At 44.0% G+C, this 23,986-nt stretch overlaps 1 protein-coding gene across 2 annotated transcripts in view; it reads right to left on the bottom strand.

Moving 5' to 3' along the window:
- Window positions 1–23,440, bottom strand: part of tll1 (tolloid-like 1) — a 90,241-nt gene extending 66,801 nt beyond the window's left edge. For both annotated transcript variants that reach the window (XM_060916581.1, XM_060916580.1), the window contains exons 1-2: window positions 23,219–23,440; window positions 17,279–17,657 (exon numbers count right to left, since the gene is read on the bottom strand). In XM_060916581.1, coding sequence (XP_060772564.1) covers window positions 17,279–17,456 — 178 coding nt within the window. In that variant the 5' untranslated portion in view covers window positions 17,457–17,657; window positions 23,219–23,440. The remainder of the gene's footprint in view (window positions 1–17,278; window positions 17,658–23,218) is intronic.
- Window positions 23,441–23,986: the final 546 nt, after the last annotated feature.

Here is a 23,986-nt window from a genome sequence, read left to right as displayed (position 1 = left end):
TCTGGCTTGATAGCATGCCAATTTGTTAGCATATCGCGGATCCTACGTGTATTACAGTACGTCACTCTACCCGGTGGAGAATGAGCGATGAATATGGTTTACGATATTGCATGGTTGTCAAGACAACATGACGTCACACGTCGGAGCTGATGCGAAATATTCAATGAGAGAGTTTTATGCTGCCCGTGCGCAAAAGCATTTCTTTGTTTGCGAGGAAAGAGAAAAACATACCAACGGACATCGATAAACTGGAAAAGAGACACGTCGGAGACGTAAAATTTCCGCGCTAGCGAGCGACTGCGACAATTTGTAAACCAGCATGGCCGCCAGGTTTGCTTCGTTAAATACGGAAGATTTTGAGAGAATTTTGAAAGAGAAAGATGCGTTGAACACACGAAAGGAATGTGTATGTATAATAATAATAATAAAAATAATAATAATAATAATAATAATAATAATAATAATAATATTGGCTGGCTTTTTTTCATGGTATATCAGATATATTCCATTCAGCTAGCATGATATTGAACGAGTATTTAAACATGAATATTATATCATCATGTTGCCTGGCTCTTCACCAGACTCTCACCAGCTTGTTATGAGATCAAGAAACTATGAAGCACAAACTCCTCCATCCTGAAGTCATGTTTATGATGGAGGAAAGTACATTTTGAAACTTAGAATTTGAGGAAATCATGACAGGGGATATAGAAATCCAAACTCAAGATGCATTTCATCAGATTCATAAAAAAAAAAAACCGAAGATGAGTTTGAAGATGAAACTGAAATTATTTGAATCATGTCGAGACCTGACACTGAAATTACTCTAAACTGTGAGTCCGGACAGTGATATAAAATGAGTCTCTATAGAGACTGAAAAAGTCCAACTTTATATGAGGACAACATCTCTCTCTCTCTCTCTCTCTCTCTCACTTTATCTCAATTCTCATATCCTCAGAAACTGTATGTTTGTGAGCTGAGCAGCTGGCGGTTGCGCATCACAGAGATCCTTTCACACGTCGCTGTGTTCAAAGCCGTAATTGCTTAATTAGTAAAATGCATTCTGGGAGGAAGTGTGTGCGCTGCTGATTCACGCTTTTCCTCTCCAAAGCAAACAGTCGGCGACGGGGCGAAGCGCTGAGTCGGGAATATTCGGCAAAATTTCGGAAGCCGGCTGTCAGGCCGGAGTGCTCCTGGAAAATCCTGTTTAACAGAATGTGACTCCGCGGATGAGCTTCCCTTCTGCCCTTGATACACGCATGCACACACACACACACAGTCTACGTCCTGTGTCACATGTCAAGTCCAACTTATTAAAAAGACAAACTTGCTGGCAAAATGCCAAAAATCCACAGCTTAAATATTTGCCCCTGTTATACAGACACACCCTGTGCGGATTTGCTGAAGTTAGCAAACAGCAAAGACATTAAAGAGCAGACTCGTGTACTCACACACGGTGCATTTTGCTTTCTCTTTCGTTCCCTTGGTCAGTACTGCTGTGTGTACATTTTTATTATGAAAACATTCTTTTGTGCATGAATGAGCATTTGAGCTGCATACAGACAGAGAGAGAGAGAGAGAGAGAGAGAGAGAGAGAGAGAGGAGACTCTTCTCTAGCTAAGTGGCAGGATGCAGGCTACCAGGAAGAGATAAGTGCCTGAATGAAGTGGGCTCCCACACTTGCTCCTCTTACACACACACACATATAAACACACACAGAGGGAAATCAGCGTACAAAGAGATGGAAATGTGTTTAGTGCACTCTAATGCCATGAGATAAGCACAAAGCCAAAATGTTCACACTCGGTTTTCCCTGGAGCAACAGAATCAAGACCAACGAGAGCACAGGGTCATTTCCATGTTACATACACACACGCGTGATACGCATGCACGCACTGTACGCTCGCAAGGTCACGAGTTTACACTCAAGGAAACGTGAGAGAAACCGAACTGCACATGCCAATACAGAACAAACAGAAATGAGACCTTCTGCCCAATTCAACAGGAAAACAAGATCATGTATGAGGCGCAGTGCAGACATTTAAAGACATGTCAGTTCTTCAAAACATAATCACATGACTTTCACTGCCTGTGAAAAGACACTCAAATGGGAGACAGTATATGTACAGTACCTGTATACACCAGCGGTTCTCAACCTTTTCTGCTTTGACGCCCGCCTAGTCATACTTGTAACGAGTCGGGGCCCATTAAAAAAGATCCCTAATTATTTTGGCTCATCTATTAGAGTCTAATAATCTATTGTAAAGTGTATTAATGAGATGTAACAACACTTCCCTGCTACAGATGGGAATTAAAATAAATGCAATAAAAGCAAACTGATTTTAACTGTAGGTACTGTATTTAAAACTGTATGGATGTGCATGCAGGGTAGGGTGTGGCTGGTCCCCACCAAAATCTAAAATGTTATTATATCTTACCTGACTTTTTTTTGGTAATGAGGTTACACATGTAGAGTATAATTGTGAAATTTCATCAATTTTGAAGAAGTTTTAGGGGTGGCTGATTGCAATTTTATTTTTCATGCATTTAAAAATCAGACGAAAAATATCAATGAAGGAAAATAAATTTATTTTGTACTCAGATTGTACTGCTATATATATAACACATTCAGTAACTCACTTAAGCCCCGTCTACACGATCATACATTTGTCCATGGACATCGTCATACAAATGTATGATGATGTTCATGGACAAATGTATAATCGTGTGGACGGTTTTCCCAACAAACTTGAACAACGTCATACTTGTATGACGTTGTATGATGTTCAAATTTTTAGAATCGTGTTTCTACTTTCCAACAAATGTTCACAACATCTTACAACATTTTGGGTCATCCACCAATCAGATTGTTAATTCGGGTCATGTGATCTACACTGCCTGTCATGTGACATACAAAATGTATGATCGTGTGGACAGAAATCCACAACATGATCATACAAACTTGAACATCATCATACATTTGTATGATAATGTTTTGGACAAATGTATGATCGTGTAGACGGGGCTTTAGATTATTAATTATTAAACACAAAAGACTTAATATCAAAAATGACATAATAATTTAGTCATTTAATCTAGTATTAAGCTCCAAGTTTCCGGATCTAGGCACTTTTGTCGTTTACGCTGGTCTGGAGCATTCTTCCTGACATTTTCAACCACTTGCAAAATCTGTTAGTATTTGTCCCCATTCTTTGAAGACTGCAGAAAGTCTGCTGCAAGCTTGACTCCTCTCTCAGCACTGTCATTTGACACTCTTAATGCATCTACTATCTCTTTACCTTTCACATAGCTATCATTTTCGGCCCACTCTTCAACAGGCCTGTCCAAAAAGGAGCTATCAATATGAAGCAGAGTGAAGAATCGCCATGAGTCAGTTCCAGCTAGTTCCAGCTAGTACTGCAGTCACGCAAGGATCTCTCTTCATTACATTTAATACAAGAAAGTTTTGACCATTACAGTGAGCCACCAGTTGGCTTACTGAACTAAACATGAGAAAGAAACTGTCAAGACAGGTTAAATCTCATTACTTTTACCAAAGGAACAATTTACAAACCTTCTTTGCAATATGTATTTGAATTTATAATTAGGCGACATACGGATTTAATGAAAATTTAGCACAAATGTTGACATACAATCAGCCACCCCTAGACCTTCATGAAATTACATGAAATTTTGTACTTTTAATATTGATACCAAACCTCACACAGAAAAAAAAGTCAGGCTTTATCAGAGAAAGTTGGGGGATCAGCCACACCCTAATGCAGGGCATTCTCAGCCAAAAGGGATTAATGATCCAAAACTGGAGTCTGGTCCATTAACACAAGAACTTATTGCCATGTTTGTGTTCAGCAAACAAGCAAGTTATTCAAACCAAGAAGTCCACTCAAAAGAAGTGGATATAGAAACCACTCAATGGGATTAGATCCTTACACGCTAACAAAGAAAGATTTTTCCTAAGAAAGGAAAATTTACTAGCTAAATTTGACATTAGTAGAATAAATTTTGATCCTATTGTAGCCGGAACTAAATACAAAGACAATAGTTATGCATACTATTAACTTAATGTGAAAATAATTAACAGATAGTCAACCGATTTTAAGTTTTTTTTTTAAGATTGTGTTTATTTTTAGTCTTTTGTATTTGTAATTATTTGTATCTGTACATGCACAATCCCACCAGCTCTGCTGATCAACTTATCGTCTTTAAATAAAGTTGTTCATGGGAATTGGGAACTCAATTAACTGGAGAGGTCTGGGAACGCGCTGTAGGTAGGATACAGTCTACTACTTCTTGTGCTCGTCTTGGACTTATCCAATTCAAAGTTTTACACAGGGTCCATTTTTCCAAGTCAAGACTTTCTGAAATGTATCCAGAAGTAGAAGATACATGTGATAAGTGCCATGGCTCTCCCTGTCACCTCAGCCATATGTTTTTTCTTTGCCCTGAGCTGTATAGTTTTTGGACAGGCTATTTTTCCATTATGTCCACTGTTCTTGGTGTAAATCTGCAGGCTTGCCCGTTGGTTGCCATTTTTGGGATTCCTGATGCCTCACTTGCACTGAATTCTATACTAAAGGATATTATTGCTTATACATCCTTACTAGCAAGACGTTCTTTACTGTTGCATTGGAAATCTGCTAAATGTCCTTCCATTTTCAGGTGGCTTAAAGACACCATGTTTTTCCTAAAACTGGAGAAAATTAAGTATACATTGAGAGGATGTACGGACAAGTTTTTTCACAAATGGCAACCCTTTATTTCATATTTCACTAACTTGGAGGTACTGCCCAACTGAGTGTGTCTGTTGTACTCAGGAATGCATCGGTAACCAGTATCATTTTTTTTTTTTTTTTGTCAGGACGAGCCGTGGGAGACGGGAGGGGCGGGGGGTGGTAGGGTAGTGTTTTTTTTTTTGTTTTGTTCATTGTTCTTTTTTTTTTTTTTATATATAATTGAAGTTTTCATGTGTATGTAAGTATGTATATATTATGTATATATATTTTGGTATATTGTATGTACATATGCATATACTGGTATGTATGTGTTTAACTATTAAAAAAAAATGTAAATTGTAATTCTGTGACTGGAATTTTCCTGATTCTCTTTTTCAATAAAAAAAAAAAAAAATTGTTCATTCATTCATTCGTTATGAGTGGGAAAATTATCCATGCGTTGAGTTCCCCGACGTCTCAAACTACCTGGTGCTGCAGACATTGTTCTACACGAACACACAGATGAAAACCTGGAAGAGCGTAGAGGAGTACAACTTTTTATATGTGGCTGGGTTAAAGATCTCGGGATCAGGACACTACAAGATAAATCCTGTATCATTTTTGCCTGGGTAAGGAGGAGTTTCTGGGCTTTTTGTACGTCTTTGCGATGGTTGGTAGGATGCTACAAGTTTTAGTATCGGGTGTAAACAAACGACACCCGCTCGATTTGCAATCCTCCCTGCTCTTCTCTTCCAGCAGGCATCACAGTTCCATAGAATTTACCCACAAACGTATTTATTTATCTCTCTCTCTCTCTCTCTCTCTCGGTGTGTGTGTGCGCATGTGTGTGTGTGTGGGGGGGGGGGGGGGGGGTTAGGCGCCTTGCTCAAGGGTGCTTCAGCCCAACCTTCAGGCCATGGCTGCCCCATATTAACTTAACCTGCATGTCTTTGGACTGTGGGGGAAACTGGAGCACACAGAGGAAGCCCATGCAGACATGGGGAGAACATGCAAACTCCACACAGAAAGGCCCCCTGTTGGCCACTGGGCTCGAACCCAGAACCACTACACCACCGTGCCATCCGTTAAACATCAGTCCTACATTTAAAAAGATGCAATGTTATTCAAACCTTCTGTCATTCCAGCATTTGGTATGTAGCAGGTTTTAAAAAGCACTCGTCTCTCATGTATACCGTAAGGAGTTCTTGTGGAGAGTCTGCACTATTTTTACTCTGATTCACTGTAATCAAACTAAACTCTACTTGTTTACTAAAGCTTCATACTGTATGAGGTTAGCAGGTCAGTTCAGTCATGCCCGCCTGGGTTTTTTTTAACACCGTACCCATCAAAAGTTTGTACACCTTTGTGGCAACGGGGACATGGCCAAGCAGCAGTCTGTGAATGGAGGGCGGGGTCGGGGAAGGTAAGTGGCTAAGTCATTACACCTGCTGTCAATTAATGTGTGTGGGTGAGTGTGTGTTTGTTGCAGGGACGGAGCATAAAAGGAGGGGGAGAGCAGAGAAGAGGGACTCTCTCTCCCGACCAGAATGCATGTGTGTGTGCATGTGTGGGAGTGAGTAAGCCGAATATATATATAAGTTTGTAAGAAGGGCGGCATGGTGGCGTAATGGTTAGCACTGTCGCCTCACAGCAAGAAGGTCCAGGTTCGAGCCCCGTGGCCGGCAAGGGCCTTTCTGTGAGGAGTTTGCATGTTCTCCCCATGTCCGTGTGGGTTTCCTCTGGGTGCTCCGGTTTCCCCCACAGCCCAAAGACATGCAGGTTAGGTTAACTGGTGACACTAAATTGACCGTAGGTGTGAATGTGAGTGTGAATGGTTGTCTGTGTCTATGCGTCAGCCCTGTGATGACCTGGTGACTTGTCCAGGGTGTACCCCGCCTTTCGCCCGTCGTCAGCTGGGATAGGCTCCAGCTTACCTGCGACCCTGTAGAACAGGATAAAGCGTCTAGAGATAATAAGATGAGAAGTTTGTAAGAACTTCGGTTCCCCCCTGCCGTGCTTCTGTACTCCACCCACATCAGGGATTTGTTACAGTGGCGCCCAAACCCGGGAACGAGTACGGAAGGGAACCATCCCATGGAGTCCTCCCCAATTATGGAGCTCGTCCATGCCCTCGCTGCTGCCCAGCAGAACCAGCATCAATCGCTGACCGCCCTCCAGAAGGACCAGGAATAACACTTTGAAGCCTTGATGCTGGCCCAGCGGGAAGCTCGCCAGGCGTTCCAACATCCAACAGCGGCCCAAGCGTGGGGGTGGCCAATCAAGCAGTGCGTGGCCCGCCTCCTCCCGCTCCTGACAGGTGAGGCGCAGCTCGCAGTGCAGCAGATCCCTACTGACAGCCGGCTCAACTACGCAGACCTCAAGAGGGCCATTTTGCAGCGGGTCAGCCGCTCCCCGGAACAACATCGCCAGCGGTTCCAGAAGCTGACACTGGAGGAGGTCGGCCGACCATTTGCATTTGGCCAACAATTCCTGAGAGCGGAAGACTGCGATGCCGACCAGATCATCGACCTGGTGGCACTGGAACAGTTCATCTCTTGGCTTCCAGAAGGAACGGCAGAAAGGGTACAGTGTCACCACCTGGCGTCGCTCCAGCGAGCCATCGAGTTGGTGGAGGACCATCTGGCAGCGGTTCCGACGACAGGCGGGCGAGGCGAAGGCGCCTCTCCTAGTTTCTCTTCTCTCCCCCTCCCTCTCTCTCTCGCCCCATTCCCCCACTGCGGAGGCGGGGGCCGACCCCTCCCCAGCCGGCCCGTCACACCTGTGGTGTCCTCCCGTCTCCCTCTTCCGTGTCTGTGTCCTTCCCCCCTCAGGTGAGTGATGCCCATAACACTGGTGCAGAGGGAAAGCCTGGGCCGGTGTGCTGGCGCGGCGGGGAGCCGGAGCATCTCCAGAATCAGGGCTCTGCAAGGGAGGTGGAAGCCATGATCCGGATCCCTGGTGCGCCAGAGACCGCCCCCAATCGGGCCGGAATGTATCACATACCGGTAAGTGTTCAAGGGGATACATATCATGCTTTGGTGGATTCCGGTTGTAATCAGACCTCAATTCACCAACGCCTGGTGCAAGGTGAGGCACTGGGGAGAGCACAAGCGGTGAAAGTGTTGTGTGTGCATGGGGATGTTCACAATTATCCCTTAGTGTCTGTCCCTATTCTATTTCAGGGCCAAATGCATAGAATAAAGGCAGCGGTTAATCCTCATCTCACCCACTTGTTGATTTTGGGTACTGATTGGCCAGGGTTTAAAAAGCTGATGGAATATTTAACACATAGTGGGTCCTGCACTAGTAGGTCATGGGAAGATCCCAGTGTGGCATTGACTGGAGAAGCTGTCACAGAGCTGTCTATGTCAGCACCACGTCAGAGTGAGGAGCAGCCTGCTCCTCCTCCCTCTCTCAGGGATTCCCTTGAGGATTTTCCGTTAGAGCAGTCGCGAGACGAGACTCTGCGGCATGCGTTTGACCAAGTGATGGTCAAACTCTTCAGCCAAGCGCGACACCGACCTTCCCTTATTTTGCTATTATTAAAGATAGATTGTACCCAGTGACGCAGGACACTCAAACTGGAGAACGAATAACCTAATTATTAATCCCAAAGAGCCATAGGAAACTCGTATTCCATGTGGCTCACTTTAATCCCATGGCTGGACACTTAGGGCAAGATAAAACACAAGCCCGAATAATGGCCCGGTTCTATTGGCCAGGGATTTGCGGGGATGTCCGTCGGTGGTGTGCGGCGTGCCGTGAATGCCAAATAATAAATCCCGCGGCCACTCCAAAAGTGCCTTTACGACCTCTCCCTCTAATTGAGAGAATTGGGATGGATCTCGTTGGGCCATTAGATTGGTCGGCACGAGGATATCGCTTTATTTTAGTTCTGGTGGACTATGCAACGCAATATCCGGAAGCAGTGCCTCTCTGCAATATCTCAGCATGCAGTATTGCAGAAGCTCTCTTCCGTATTATCTCCCAGGTCGGGATTCCGAATGAAATCCTGACAGACCAAGGCACTACATTTATGTCACACACACTGCACGAGCTGTATGGGTTACTGGGGATTAAATCTGTCCGCACCAGTGTCTATCACCCACAAACGGATGGCTTAGTGGAGCGTTTTAACCAAACACTCCAAAACATAATCCAGAAATTTGTAAGTGAAGATGCACGTAATTGGGATAAGTGGCTCGAGCCCCTGTTATTTGTAGTACAGTATGAGAGGTCTCACAAGCCTCCACGGGATTTTCTCCATTTGAATTATTATATGGGCGTAAGCCGCGTGGCATTCTGGATGTGCTATGACAAAATTGGGAGGAGGGACCTTCGCTGAGCAAAAACGAAATTCAGTACGTTCTTGACTTGCATGCAAAACTCCACACCCTCACACACCTAATCCAGGAGAATTTGCGGCAGGCACAGGAACATCAAATCCAGCTGTATGACCGGGGCACGCGCCTTAGAGAGTTCATGCTGGGAGACAAAGTACTCATATTATTGCCCACGTCGAGTTCTAAATTAATCGGCAAGTGGCAAGGGCCCTTCGAGGTCACATGGCGAGTCGGGGACGTCGACTATGAGGTGAAGCAAACGGATAAGGGTGGAGCATTACAAATTTACCACCTCAACCTTTTAAAATGCTGGAATGAGGGGGTCTCCGTGGCGTTGGCGTCGGTAGTCCCGGAGAAGGCAGAGCTGAGGCCGGAGGTAAAAAAGATAACATCTCGAACCACTCCGGTCCCTTGTGGAGACCACTTCTCACCGGCCCAACTCACGGAGGTAGCCAAGTTGCAAAAGGAATTTTCCTACGTGTTCTCGCCCCTTCCCAGTCATACCCACCTCATAGAACATCACAAAGAAACGCCCCTGGGAGTGGTAGTGCATAGCCGCCCTTACCGCTTGCCCGAACACAAGAAAAAGGTGGTTCGGGATGAACTCAAAGCCATGCTCAAAATGGGCATAATCGAGGAGTCCCACAGTGACTGGAGCAGCCCAGTGGTCCTGGTTCCCAAGACCTACGGGTCAGTCCGGTCCTGTGTGGATTATAGAAAAGTCAACGCTGTATCTAAATTCGACGCATACCCAATGCCTCGCATTGATGAGTTGCTTGATCGGTTAGGCACTGCTCGCTTTTATTCGACACTGGATCTAACAAAGGGGTATTAGCAGATCCCCTTGACTCCTCTATCCCAAGAGAAAACAGCCTTTTCCACACTGTTTGGATTACACCAATTTATCATGCTCCCTTTTGGGTTATTTGGAGCGCCCGCTACGTTCCAGCGGCTCATGGACAGGGTCCTCCACCCTCACGCTGCCTATGTGGCTGCATATCTAGATGATATAATAATCTACAGCCATGATTGGCCGTGGCACTTGGAACATCTGAGGGCCATTTTAAAGTCGCTGAGGTGTCCAGGCCTCACAGCTAACCTGAAAAAGTGTGCAATTGGGCGGGTGGAAGTACGGTATCTGGGGTTCCACTTGGGTCATGGGCAGGTGCATCCCCAAATTAACAAGACTGCAGTGATTGCGGCCTGCCCGAGGCCCAAGACCAAAAAGGAGGTGAGACCGTTCCTGGGGCTGGCTGGCTATTATCATAGGTTTATACCTAATTATTCGGATGTCACCAGCCCGCTAACCGATCTCATTAAAAAGGGGGCTCCAGATCTGGTCCAGTGGACGGAGCAGTGCCAACAGGCTTTCTCTGAGGTAAAAGCTGCACTGTGTGGGGGGCCACTTTTGCACTCCCCTGACTTCTCTCTCCCCTTTATTTTGCAGACTGACGCATTGGACAGAGGGCTGGGGGCCGTTTTGTCCCAGAAGGTGGAGAGTGAGGAGCGCCCCGTGCTGTAAATCAGCCGTAAACTCTCGATGCATGAAAGCAAGTACAGCACCATCAAAAAAGAGTGTCTTGCCATCAAGTGGGCAGTCCTCGCCCTCCAATACTAGCTGCTGGGGTGCCCTTTCACTCTCTGTTCGGACCACGCACCCCTCCAGTGGCTCCACCGCATGAAGGATGTCAATGTGCGAATCAGCTATTGGTATCTCGCCCTCCAGCCGTTTAAGTTCGAGGTGGTCCACAGGCCAGGGGCATAGACGGTGGTGGCAGACTTCCTGTCCCGTCAGGGGGAGTCAGCTTCAGGCCGGATGGCCCCCCGGCCTGAGTCAGGCGGTGGGGGTATGTGGCAGCGAGAGCGTGGCCAAGCAGCAGCCTGTGAATGGAGAGCAGGGTCAGGGAAGGTGAGTGGCTAAGTTATTACACCTGCTGTCAATTAATGTGTCTGTGTTTGTTGCAGGGACAGAGCATAAAAGGAGGGGGAGAGCAGAGAAGAGGTACACTCTCTCCCGACCAGAATGCACGTGTGTGGGAATGAGTAAGCTGAAAAGATCTCATTCTCATCTCATTATCTCTAGCTGCTTTATCCTGTTCTACAGGGTCGCAGGTGAGCTGGAGCCTATCCCAGCTGACTACGGGCGAAAGGCGGGGTACACCCTGGACAAGTCGCCAGGTCATCACAGGGCTGACACATACGCTACGTTCACACTGCAAGGCTTAATGCTCAATTCCGATTTTTTTGTGAAATCCGATTTTTTTGTGAGGTCGTTCACATTAACAAATATATGCGACTTGTATGTGATCCTCAGTATGAACGAAAAGCGACCTAAAAGTGTTCCGCATGCGCATTGCAGGATATGACGACGTCACACGCAGTGAGCATGGCCAGTGTTTACGGAAGTAAAACCGCCCGGTTGCGGTATGACCCATCCAATCTAGCTTGAATAGCTGTATCCCCCCAAATGGAAATCAGCTCCCTAACCTCTGCGTCCTTCCATTGAGAAGATTCAGAACCTTCACAGCCCGAAGCGTCCCTCGCATTGATGTCATGCGCAGGGGCACAGATACGTTTTTTGAACTGGGGGGGACAAAAAACTGGGGGGGACAAAGCTGCCAGCAAACCAACACCAACCCCGATATGCCTGTCAAACTTGTTGTGGGTTACCATAGCAACCAAGCTCGAGCTCGCAACCTGTGCAGTCTGCGCAGCTCAACCAACCGAATATCAGTCTTTGTTTTATGTGAGTTGTTGCAACTATGTATACACTGCTGTGCACCTCAATAAACCGAATGGTAATTAGTCTTTTGATTTTTCCGTGAGGTTTGCCTTATGCAAAGAAAGACAGCATAGACGTTTTTTCCTCCCTATAAGTGGGGAGGACCGAACGAGGTGAATTTAAATCTGGGTGGGACGAGTCCCACCCTCTATCTGCGCCCGTGATTATGCGCCATGTTGTTGTAACTTTTTTTGAGAGACCCGCCGCCTACTTCAGCGCAGAATAGTGACGTTTGTGGCTTGTTGATGACGTGCAAGTCGGATGAATGCGACCTGGTGGTTCAGACTGAAGTCGCATATGAAAAGAGCGGATAGGAATCGGAATTAGGACCACATATCCAAACGGCCTGGGTCGGATTTGAAAAAATCGGATCTGTGTCGTTCATATTGTCAATAAAAGATCGGATACAGGTCACATATGGGCGAAAAGATCGGATTTGAGTCACTTCAGCCTGCAGTGTGAACGCAGCCATAGACACAGACAACCATTCACACTCACATTCACACCTACAGTCAATTTAGAGTCGCCAGTTAACCTAACCTGCATGTCTTTGGACTGTGGGGGAAACCGGAGCACCCGGAGGAAACCCACGCGGACACAGGGAGAACATGCAAACTCCACACAGAAAGGCCCTCGCTGGCCACGGGGCTCAAACCCAGACCTTCTTGCTGTAAGGCGACAGCACTAACCACTACACCACCGTGCTGCTGCTGAAAAAAAAAAATATATATATATATATATATATATATATAAAAAATATAAAGTTTGTTAGAACTTTAGCTCCCGCCTGCCGTGCTTCTGTACTCCACCCACATCAGGGATTTGCTACAACCTTCTAATTCAATGTTTTGTCTTTATTTTTATTAATTAAAAGTCACTCCATGTCTTAAAGTAATGATGGACATTGTTTTTCTTTACTTAGTTGAACAGTTCTTGACATAATATGGATTACTACAGTTGAGGTGTTGAATTTATTATAAGGTATTTTTATTATTTACTCTTTACTGTTTGATCTCAAACGCATTAAGAAGGCAAGAAACTCGTCCACTAATTACCTTTTGACGAGGCACCTGTTAATTGAAAAGCGTTCCAGGTGACTCCCTCATGAAGCTAGTTAAGATAATGCTAATAGTGTGCAAAGCGTCATCAAGGTAAATGCTGAACACTTTGAAGAGTCTAAAACATCATACATATATTTTGTTGTTTTTTAACTTTTTTTTTGTTTCCCACATAATTCCACATATGTTCCATATGTTGTTTCATAGTTTTTATGTCTTCAGTATTGTTCTACAATGTAGAAAATACAAAATACAAAAAAACATGTACATGAATGAATAGGCACATCCAAACTTTTGACTGGTACTGTATATACCTACCCTGTGTCCAAAATCACTCCCTACTCAGTGTCCAAACTCACTCCCTACTCACTATACAGTGAGGACGCCATTTTGTAGTGCTGTCCGAAACGATAGTGAGGATTATTTACACCCTATATAGTGCACTCAAAGTATCCCACAATGCATCACGAAAAGTAGTGTCCAACCGATGATCACTAACCAAGCAATATATCCCATCATGCATTGCGGTCGCGCTGTAAAGTCTCAAATTTTTATTTAATAAAAGGCAGCGGCAAAGAAGAAATTATTCTGCCTTGATTTAAAAGAACTGAAAGATGCAGGTACTTTGTATTGATTAATGTGGGGAAATACGCTCGGTATAATATGGATTTATCACAAAAATACATGCATGTGTTTATTATTTTGAAACCCACCAGCCGACTGATCTGGCACGTTTTAATTGTGCGACAGTAATGATGTAAATACCAGCGTGACGGACTAATGTCCAAAAGCGTTTTTTCATTTTACCAATGAGCTCACTATATAGTCCTCTATATAGTAATTCCCTATAGGGAGTAGGGAGCAGTGAACAAGTGAATGATTTTGGACACACGGCTAGAGTTTTTCCCATAAAAAAAAAAATTCAACCTTGCAATGCAGGCAGTTACAAAGTACACTACACCACCGTACTGGGCGGCATGGTCGTGTAGTGGTTAGCACAGTCGCCTCACAACAAGAAGGTTCTGGGTTCGAACCCAGCAGCCGGCGAGGGCCTTTCTGTGTGGAGTTTGCATGTTCTCCCCATGTCTGTGTGGGTTTGCTCCAGTTTCCCCCACAATCCAAAGACATGCAGGTTAGGTTGACGTGGGGCGGCCTTGGGCTAAGGTGCCCTTGAGCAAGGTACCTAACCCCTGACTGCTCCCCGGGCGCTCTGGTGTGGCTGCCCGCTGCTCTGAGTGTGTGTGTGTGTGCGCGTGTATGTGTTCACTGCTTCAGATGGGTTAAATGCAGAGGATGAATTTCACTGTGCTTGAAGTGTGCATGTGACAAATAAAGGTTTCTTCTTCTTAAAGTACATACTAAATACAGGGTCCATCTGTGCCATGAGTAAAGCACGGCCATAAAATGCATCAGCAGCCTGTGGGTTAATTTAGAGGACTCCGATACTACACACAAACAGCCAGAAGCACAGTTGCAAACTCAGGATCCTGTGATACCTGTATTCAGGGTTTGTGTGCATGAGTGCATACAGTATATATGTGTGTGTGTGTGTGTGTGTGTGTGTGTGTGTGTGTGTGTGTGTGAAATGACAGTATTGACAGTCTGAAAAGAGATATGGTTTTTAAAGCCAATCCCTTTCATTATGCTGTAAAATACCCTAGCATTAACCCCCCCAACACACACACACAAAACATATCCTTGGGTTAACCTTGAATTGTAGTGCACTATAATCATGCACAACCTGCAAACACACAATCCTGGAAACATGTATGGAGACAATAGACAGAGATTTATCTCACACACGCACACACACACATTAGGCAGTAGCTCAGGCTTGTTTGTGTTTCTTTGCTCTTTTATTTAGGAGGCGTGGGCTGGATTTGCATAATCTCAAAGGATTGGTTATTCTGCAGTGACCGGGCCATTATGATTACAATGCCTTAAGATAACAGCAACAGATAAACGTGCTCTAATGACTGCATTACTGGCCTATTGAAACTAATACAACTTGTTTTTTTTGTTGTTTTAAACTACTAGTTTCTGTAAATAAAAGAAAACCAAACATCTTATCTATGAGTAAGAAAGGCTACATCTCAGCTCAAAACTCGACACAATTACACTTTATCAAATGTGCGGCGTGTTTATGAATGGAGCGCCCTTTACAGAAATTCGGGTGTAGACTTAGATCCCTATTGAGCAAACCAATGGTGAGGAAACGCTCCCTGAGGAAGAAAAAACTGGAAAGGGGACATCTTCTGTGCATGCAGTCCTGAGTGTGTTCAGGATGATTAGACTGGTACGAGCACAGTTTTGAGAAGGTACAAAGAAAACAAACAAACAAACAAACAAAAAAAGATCACTTTGATAGTGCTATGGACTCTTAGGGTATGTGTGTGGTGTGTGCTTTAGTATCTTAGCTAGCAGTGCTAGAAGGCAGCAGTTAAAATGCTCACTCAGCTCGCGTTTGCTTGAGTGTGATGCAGATCGAAGGTGTTCAACGGCTCGGTTATTTTTAGCCGGTCAGCATTTCACATCACACGACGAGAGTCAGAAAATATAACTTATCGGCACTTTTTGTTGCCATGTTTACTTCGTAATGCATTACCTGGATATTAGCGGCTGGTTTGTATTGAGCACGATGTTAAGAAAATATTTAAATAATGAAATAACACGTCCTGAAGATGAGTAGGACGTGCATCAAGTGTAGGTGAACCTACTTTAAGATTGTGCTACAAAAAAACAAGATATTGCTTTTGGTTACTGAGTTATTATTGTTAAGATGTTAATTAGGTGCATTAATAATTATGTCAGCAGAAGGTCCTCACAAGGACAGTAAGACAAATGTGTGTGTGTGTGTGTGTGTGTGTGTGTGTGTGTGTGTGTGTGTGTGTGTGTGTGTGTACGTGCATGAGCAATGATCTAAATATTGTCCGCCCTTTCCCTTAAGTGATTCTCACAAATGTTTTTCAGTTTAGGAAAACAGAGGTCCTCCCTAGAACCATCCCATTCCCCCCCCCCCCCCCCCCCCCACCCACTCCTTAAACGGCTGTTTTTGATGCTTTAAAGTTGGAAAACAGCTTAATGGTTGCAAGTTACAAACATTGTCTGAACAGTGAGACAGTGACTCAGATTTACAGTTAACGTGTAAACATTACAAGCAAGATGACAGCAAGACAGACGCATGCAGAGGCAGAGAGAGAGAGAGAGAGAGAGAGAGAGAATTTAAAAGGACTTTAACTGTAAAAAGTTTTAAACATCTGTTCAGCCATGGGTGAAGTTTCTCACTCTTTCTCACACACAGCTATCAGTGTGTCCAGATATGTAAGATGTGGAAAGATATCCAGTTGTCTGTCATATTAATAACAATGTAGGGGTGTCATATTTCATAACTGTGCGCACTTGCACATGCACGTGCGCGCACACACACACACACACACAGCTGTACAGCATTCATAGAGTCAGTCCCTACCAGTTTCATCACACAACACGCTTATACTGAAAAAACTGAATTGGTGTTGTACACCTTACAGGGCAAGTTCTGCCAATCATGAAATAATACCTACAATGCTGCATGTTTTGGGCTGTTTTGACACTTTAGGAGATAATTTCACACTCTGGGTGTTAATTTTACACTTGGGATCTACCCATTTAGTAATGTGTGGGTGCATGGTGTCCTGTGATGGGACTGGCATCCCATGTAGGGTGTCATACCCTGATCAGGATAAAGCGCTTACCTAAGATGAATGATTGGATGAATGGATATGTCGCCCACCCCACAGGATGCCAGTGAAAACTCTCTCTCACACACACACACACAGAGACAAGCTTAATCTCTGCTCTGGAGCAGGTGTGACTCTTGCACACATCTGCTCACGGTCAAGGAGAATGTGTGCGCGGTCAGGTGCCCGCGTAGCAGCGATGTGCATGTGGCCTGAGGAACTGCGGGATCATCCCGTTTGGGGGCGGGCGGGGAGTTGGAACCGCAGGCTGTTAAAGCGCTGGCACAGCAAGTCAGTGAAGGAAGGAGAAAGTCATCACTATTCAAAACAATCTCTACATTCGGTCTTACTACCATCACTGCGGCTAGAAAAGAATCACAGGCTTGCGGGCGCCAAGAAATACACAAATAAACAGAGTAATCCAACAACAATAATAATAATAATAATAATAATAATAATAATAAACTTTTGTGGTCAATTCAAGGTGAGAGAAAAGGTGACAAAGTAACTGTTAATTTGCTGTAATCATAACCATTCAGGTAGGTCTATAAATATATCCTATGGTGCTAACAAAGATTAAAAAGCAAAAACACAATAATAATAATAATAATAATAATAATAATAATAATAATAATAGTCTTACCAGCTTTGCAGGGATCTTTGTAGTCTATGGTCTCCGATTTCTCCTCTTCATAATAATCAAAGCTCTCTTCGTAATCTAAACAGTTGTACACGGACACTTTGCCCCAAAAAGTGAAGCTGGCCAGCAGCAGGGTGATCCAATGCATTTTACTAGTCCGTGTTGAATGCATGCAGTCCATCGGGGGGAAAAAAGCAGAGTGTGCAGGCTTGAAGGGCTCACACTGCAATTTAGTGGCTCACGTGGACCCTCATTGGTCCGGTACGACGAGCAGGGCAGGACAGAGCGGGGGCTCACGCAGGTCTCTCAGAGGACACACACCACCACCACCCCCCGACATGCACACACTCCTGAAGAGCAGAGCTCCGGGGGTCAGAGCTCACTGAGAGGCAGAGAAAGAGAGAGAGAGAGAGAGAGAGAGAGAGAGAGAATTATTAGTTTGCACTGAGTAATTATCAGAATTCGTATCTTTTGTGCGCAGTTAAAAGCATCATACGGCAGCTTTACATTATGCAAACAATGTCAAATCAATAACCCGAGAAATGAGCGCAGAAAAATAGTGACTAGTAAACAAATAGTCTACAGAGACAAACAGTCTACTGGGTATTTAAGCAAAATTATTTCCAGCAGATCGTTTAAAATTATTATTAAAAGGATGTGCAATCTGGAAATATTATGGTAATCCTGCAATAAATGTAATCACTTCCTGATTTGTCAGTATTGATGCTACTTAAACCTCCAGCCCAACACTTACAGTAAGTGCATGTTATTAGCAGTAGTAACAGCAGGTGAAAAAAGTAGTGTAGATCTTCTTCTTCTTCTTTCTTGATAAACGGTCAAAAACGTCCTTATTTGTAAATCTTTTATTATGGCTATTCTTATTTGTAAGCAGATCTCGGTAAAAAGAAAGAACATTTTGATGCATGATGTATTTGTCATCAGCCCTGTGATGACCTGGCGACTTGTCCAGGGTGTACCCCGCCTCTCGCCCATAGTCAGCTGGGATAGGCTCCAGCTTGCCTGCGACCCTGTAGAACAGGATAAGCAGCTACAGATAATGGACGGATGGATGGATGGATTTGTCATATATAAACATTTCATGAAAAACGCCTTTGAGTCGCTTAATGTGCATATCACAGGTAAATTCAGGAGCAAGATCAATGTAATTCTCCTATTTTATATTAAACTTTGGTCAAATATCTGTCACATTCTGCATTTTGTGCAATTTTTTACCTTGCGCAATATCAGAAAAATTCAGTTAAAATCAAGCCATTTGAAGTAAATTGGTAAAGGGACATACTTTCATATAAAAAAAAAAATTGGTCCAGAATATGCACTTTAAGTGTCGCAGTATTTGTGATCCTCACACTCCCAGAAATAAAGGTAGAGGTTCTATGAATCTTTATACATTTTTTTAAACAAATAATCACTCTAAAAGCTAAAAGCATTTAATTAATGTAGGACCACATGCACCTTATATAAACATACATAATAAAGCACAGCACATGCATCCTCCATGGCACCACTCCAGCTTCAAGGATCAGTTGATTTCGGGGAGTCTATGTGATCTATGTTGTTGTGAGTGATTTAAAGGCTTTAGCAAGAATAAGTCTATACTAGACTAGTATTTGAATTGCACTGAGAGAGAGATGATGATCAGTGTGCAAAATGAGAGGGAGTCTGGGGGGGGTTTGACCCCCCCCGCCCCCCAAAAAGCTAAACAAGCCCCCTCAAAAGATGCATTTTAAAAGACCAGGGTGGGTCCCAAAAAGACCCCTCTAAAACCTGTGCATGAGCAAAGTATTGTAAAAAAAAAATTATTACAATTGATTACAAAGCCTGTGGTAAAATATAAACCATTGAGAGATATTTCTGCTCTATACTATTATTCCATCCTGTACTATTATTATCACTCAAGAATTTCTTGGCTATACTACTTGGGCCTGCACTGTTATTAAGACAGAGAAAAACTACCTATACTATTGAAAAACTACCTATACTATTATTCCTACCTGTACTATTATTTGGAACATGAGAGTAAGTCTATGATTGATAAGTAGTACACAGCATCTAAATTCTAACAGTTACAACTGCAAACTATGTTATAGATTAAGACTTATAATTATAGTTAACATAGTGACTCACTGAGAATAGTCTGAGATTGAATCACAAATAAGTACCTACAGTACAAAAAGAATATGCATTGTTAATATTTGTCACAGCAAAACTGTGCAATTTCAAAGAGAGATGTTGCAATAAATGCACAATGGTGAATCTGTGATGAATCATAGTCTATAATGGCCAACACATGCCCTTACCAGTGCACTGATAATGCTTATCTAGGGTAGACATCATTAGCCCCTGGAGACCTGATATTATAGCAAGTTAAGATTTTGATATTATCAGTGGCATTTATCACAGTGTTTGTAAACACAAATTGTTGTGAAATGAAAGATCATAACCTCATAGTCATAGGGTTTCTCTCATCTCATTATCTCGAGCCGCTTTATCGTGTTCTACAGGGTCGCAGGCAAGCTGGAGCCTATCCCAGCTGACTACGGGCGAAAGGCGGGGTACACCCTGGACAAGTCCCCAGGTCATCACAGGGCTGACACATAGACACAGACAACCATTCACACTCACATTCACACCTACGGTCCATTTAGAGTCACCAGTTAACCTAACCTGCATGTCTTTGGACTGTGGGGGAAACCGGAGCACCCGGAGGAAACCCACGCGGACACGGGGAGAACATGCAAACTCCGCACAGAAAGGCCCTCGCCGGCCATGTGGCTCGAACCCAGAACCTTCTAGCTGTGAGGTGACAGTGCTAACCACTACACCACCGTGCCGCCGCCATAGGGTTTATGTTTTAAATAAATATACAAATATTGACTGTTGTTTATATTAGAGTGTACCATGGAGAGAAAAAGAAAATTAGAATATCTACCCCACCTGTTGGCAAAAGAACCATTTTGTCATACTTTACTGGTACATCTCATTATCTCTAGCCGCTTTATCCTGTTCTACAGGGTCGCAGGCAAGCTGGAGCCTATCCCAGCTGACTACGGGCGAAAGGCGGGGCACACCCTGGACAAGTCCCCAGGTCATCACAGGGCTGACACATAGACACAGACAACCATTCACACTCACATTCACACCTACGGTCAATTTAGAGCCACCAGTTAACCTAACCTGCATGTCTTTGGGCTGTGGGGGAAACCGGAGCACTGGGAGGAAACCCACACGGACACGGGGAGAACATGCAAACTCCGCACAGAAAGGCCCTCGCCGGCCATGTGGCTTGAACCCAGAACCTTCTTGCTGTGAGGCAACAGCACTAACCACTACACCACCGTGCCGCCACCATAGGGTTTATGTTTTAAATAAATATACAAATATTGACTGTTGTTTATATTAGAGTGTACCATGGAGAGAAAAAGAAAATTAGAATATCTACCACCTGTTGGCAAAAGAACCATTTTGTTATACTTTACTGGTACATCTGGTTCCAAAACTAAAGGTATTTAAAATTACTAGCTGACATTGAATTCCATAAGTACATTAGCAAAAATATTTCAACGTTATCAGAAATGGTGCCAGGCGGCACGGTGCTGTAGTGGTTAGCGCTGTCGCCTCACAGCAAGAAGGTCCAGGTTCGAGCCCCGTGGCCGGCGAGGGCCTTTCTGTGAGGAGTTTGCATGTTCTGTCCGTGTGGGTTTCCCCCACAGTTCAAAGACATGCAGGTTAGGTTAACTGGCGGCTCTAAATTGACCGTAGGTGTGAATGTGAGTGTGAATGGTTGTCTGTGTCTATATGTGTCAGCCCTGTGATGACCTGGCGACTTGTCCACCCCGCCTTTCGCCCGTAGTCAGCTGGGATAGGCTCCAGCTTGCCTGCGACCCTGCAGAACAGGATAAAGCGGCTACAGATAATGAGATGAGATGAGAAATGGTGCCTCAAGAAAACGGTATAACGTATTATTACGGTATAACAACATCTGATTCCCATAAAGTTTATTATCTAAGTTTTGGGTGACTGACACTGACCCCCCCAAACCAAAATCTATTTCGCACACTAATGATGATGATGATGATGATGATGGAAGTCTCACATTCTGGTGCTATTTGACAAAAAGCTCGCTTCGACTCGATGGCACGAGTCCAAATCATGAAACTTACCGAAAGTTGGCGCGCGCGTCCGAATCTTTGGCAAATTACAGCCTAAATAATAACAATAATAATAATGATAATAATAATAATAATAAAGCGGTTTGCGCACACACGTACACGCATGCGCGCGCACACAGTCTCCACGACGCCGTGCACGTGCTGCTGAGACCTGGCACCCGCTTTTTATCCACCTGTGTGTAAATCTCTGAAATGCCACCTGACCTATTGTAGCCGCAGGCGTCTCTCCAACCCGAACAACCGGTTTTATTTCCCTTTGTTCCCCTTTTCTCCCCTCCTCTGGACCGAGCCGGTAGCTGTAAAAGTAACACGGCGCCTAAAATTTCAGTAATCTTCCTATAAAAGCCCGCGCGCGCACAGGGGCGTCAGGATGTGAGGTAACTTTCCATATAGGTGACACAGGAACCGTTATAAACACCGCTGAGGCTTCATTCAGCCTGCGGCATTTCACAAACCTAATTTACCTCTTAATTTGGGGTCCGAGAGGTAATCAGAGACACAGACTCCTCATGCTCTCTCAAAAAAAAAAAAAAAAAGGGGCACTAAACCTTTACCCTTCCTTGTCAGTCAGGTCCCTTTCTTTAGCACTCTGAGTCTGAATAGTAGCCTGTTCTTATAAACGAACCTTAAACCTTAAGGGTTGTTTTGCAATCAGGGTACACAGTTTGTGTCACAGGGGTCCAAAATTCAAACTGATTCCTACGTGAAGCACAAGTTAAAGAACAGATTTCAGGTGATTTTTTGACATGTGTGTATGGTAGTTTTGTGTAATCTGCTATAAGATAGGAGAAACAAATGAAGTGATTCTCAGAGAGGACTCTTTTTTTTTTTGACAATTCAGAATCCACTACTTCCATAGTGCTTTTAAATATAAGGATGAAAATAATCATTTTAGATATGTTATTTTATTGAAAAATTAGCTGTCTCGGAGAGGACATTTTTTTTTTTTTTTGACATACTAATTTGATCGAAAACTTACTGGCATTCAACATTAAAACTTAACTATGTTTCCAATGATATGGAACCAAATATTTGTTTTATGGTATAAAGGATGATTTAAGTGGTCAAGAAAGCACTTTTTCTAAATGACACGAGTAATTTTTGCTAAATATGACATAGCTATACATTCACCAAAAATAACGTTATCACCTTTTTTTTTTTTGCATGGGAAATAGAGCTATCACAGGGCTACAATAAACAACCAAGTTTATTTAGTCAAGCCTTTTGATATTGAAGATAATAAGTGTTAAATGTGATTTTTAGCTTGCGTACCCTGATTGTAAAACAACCCATAAGTCCTGTAATAAACGTCCGCCATTTTGTAAACTAATTAAACAATTAGCCGGTTATTGGCTGCGTCCTAAAGCGTCAAAATTAATGCATAGTGTGATCAGGGTGCAGCCTGATCATCTCTCTCAGCCTGATTCACAAAGAAAGAAAGATTTTAGGATTTTTAATGATATTATAATAGCGTAGGGTTTGTAAATATTAACGCGCTCGCGCTCCTGTACCTGGATAAAGGCAGTTCTGAGGTAAATAATTTCAAGCGGAGTGAAATCCTGACTCGGTGCTTATTTAAACTTTAGGGTTGAAATTTTATTACACAAGCAGTGTGTGTGAACAAGAAACTGAGCGCCACTCAGCCCATAAAAAAGTAGCTTTACCTGTGTAGCTAATAAACTATTCTGAAGCAGGGTTTTACACTCCGCTGTACAGAGAGAGAGAGAGAGAGAGAGAGAGAGAGAGAGCTTACCTCAGGAAAAAGCCCTCAGGGTCTGTCCGCGGCTCCCCAGTGCAGGCTCATCCTCCCCGGCTGTGTGTCTCAGTCCAGCCTCACAAACTCTCCTTCCCTCTCGGTTTGTCCCTCTGTTGACTCGGTACCGTGTTTTGTTTGTTTGTTTGTTGCTTGTTTTAATGTTTCTAATGTTAATGAACGGTCCCGTTTCCTTGGAGATTAGTGCGCGCGCCTCTCCAGGCTCGCGCTCGCTCTCAGCCGGCCGCGCGCGCACAGATTAATCTCCTCTCCCCTCCCGCGCCGCTCGAGGTCGCTGCCTGCTGACGTCACCTCATCAATCCATTTCGCGGCGCGAGACACCGCCGAAGATCGTCAATGATACATGACGTCAGTGTCATTTTCAAAGAGGTGCACGCTTTAAAATAAATAAATAAGTTACTGCAGATGACGACACGGGCTAATTTACATATTCATAGTTTAATTTGCATATCCGCGACTCTATCAGGTGTCGTGATGTGATGCAGCCCGAGTTCCTTAACCTCAAAATAGATTATTTTTCCTCGAACAGCATGTAACAAAGGGTTTTATACCGTAACTTTTAATTTTTTAATGCTCATTTGGTGTGTATGACCAGGGGCGTCGTAGTGGGGGGAAAAGGGGGACGGATGCCCCTTTTCCACCAAAGCAGTTCCAGGGCTGGTTCGGAGCCAGTGCTTAGTTTGGAACCGGGTTTTCTGTTTCCACTGACAAAGAACTGGCTCTGGGGCCAGAAAAAACGGTTCCAGG

The sequence above is a fragment of the Neoarius graeffei genome, chromosome 3 (genome assembly GCF_027579695.1).
Source record: "Neoarius graeffei isolate fNeoGra1 chromosome 3, fNeoGra1.pri, whole genome shotgun sequence".
Lineage (NCBI taxonomy): Eukaryota > Metazoa > Chordata > Actinopteri > Siluriformes > Ariidae > Neoarius > Neoarius graeffei.
This window is presented reverse-complemented; position numbering and strand designations above follow the sequence as displayed.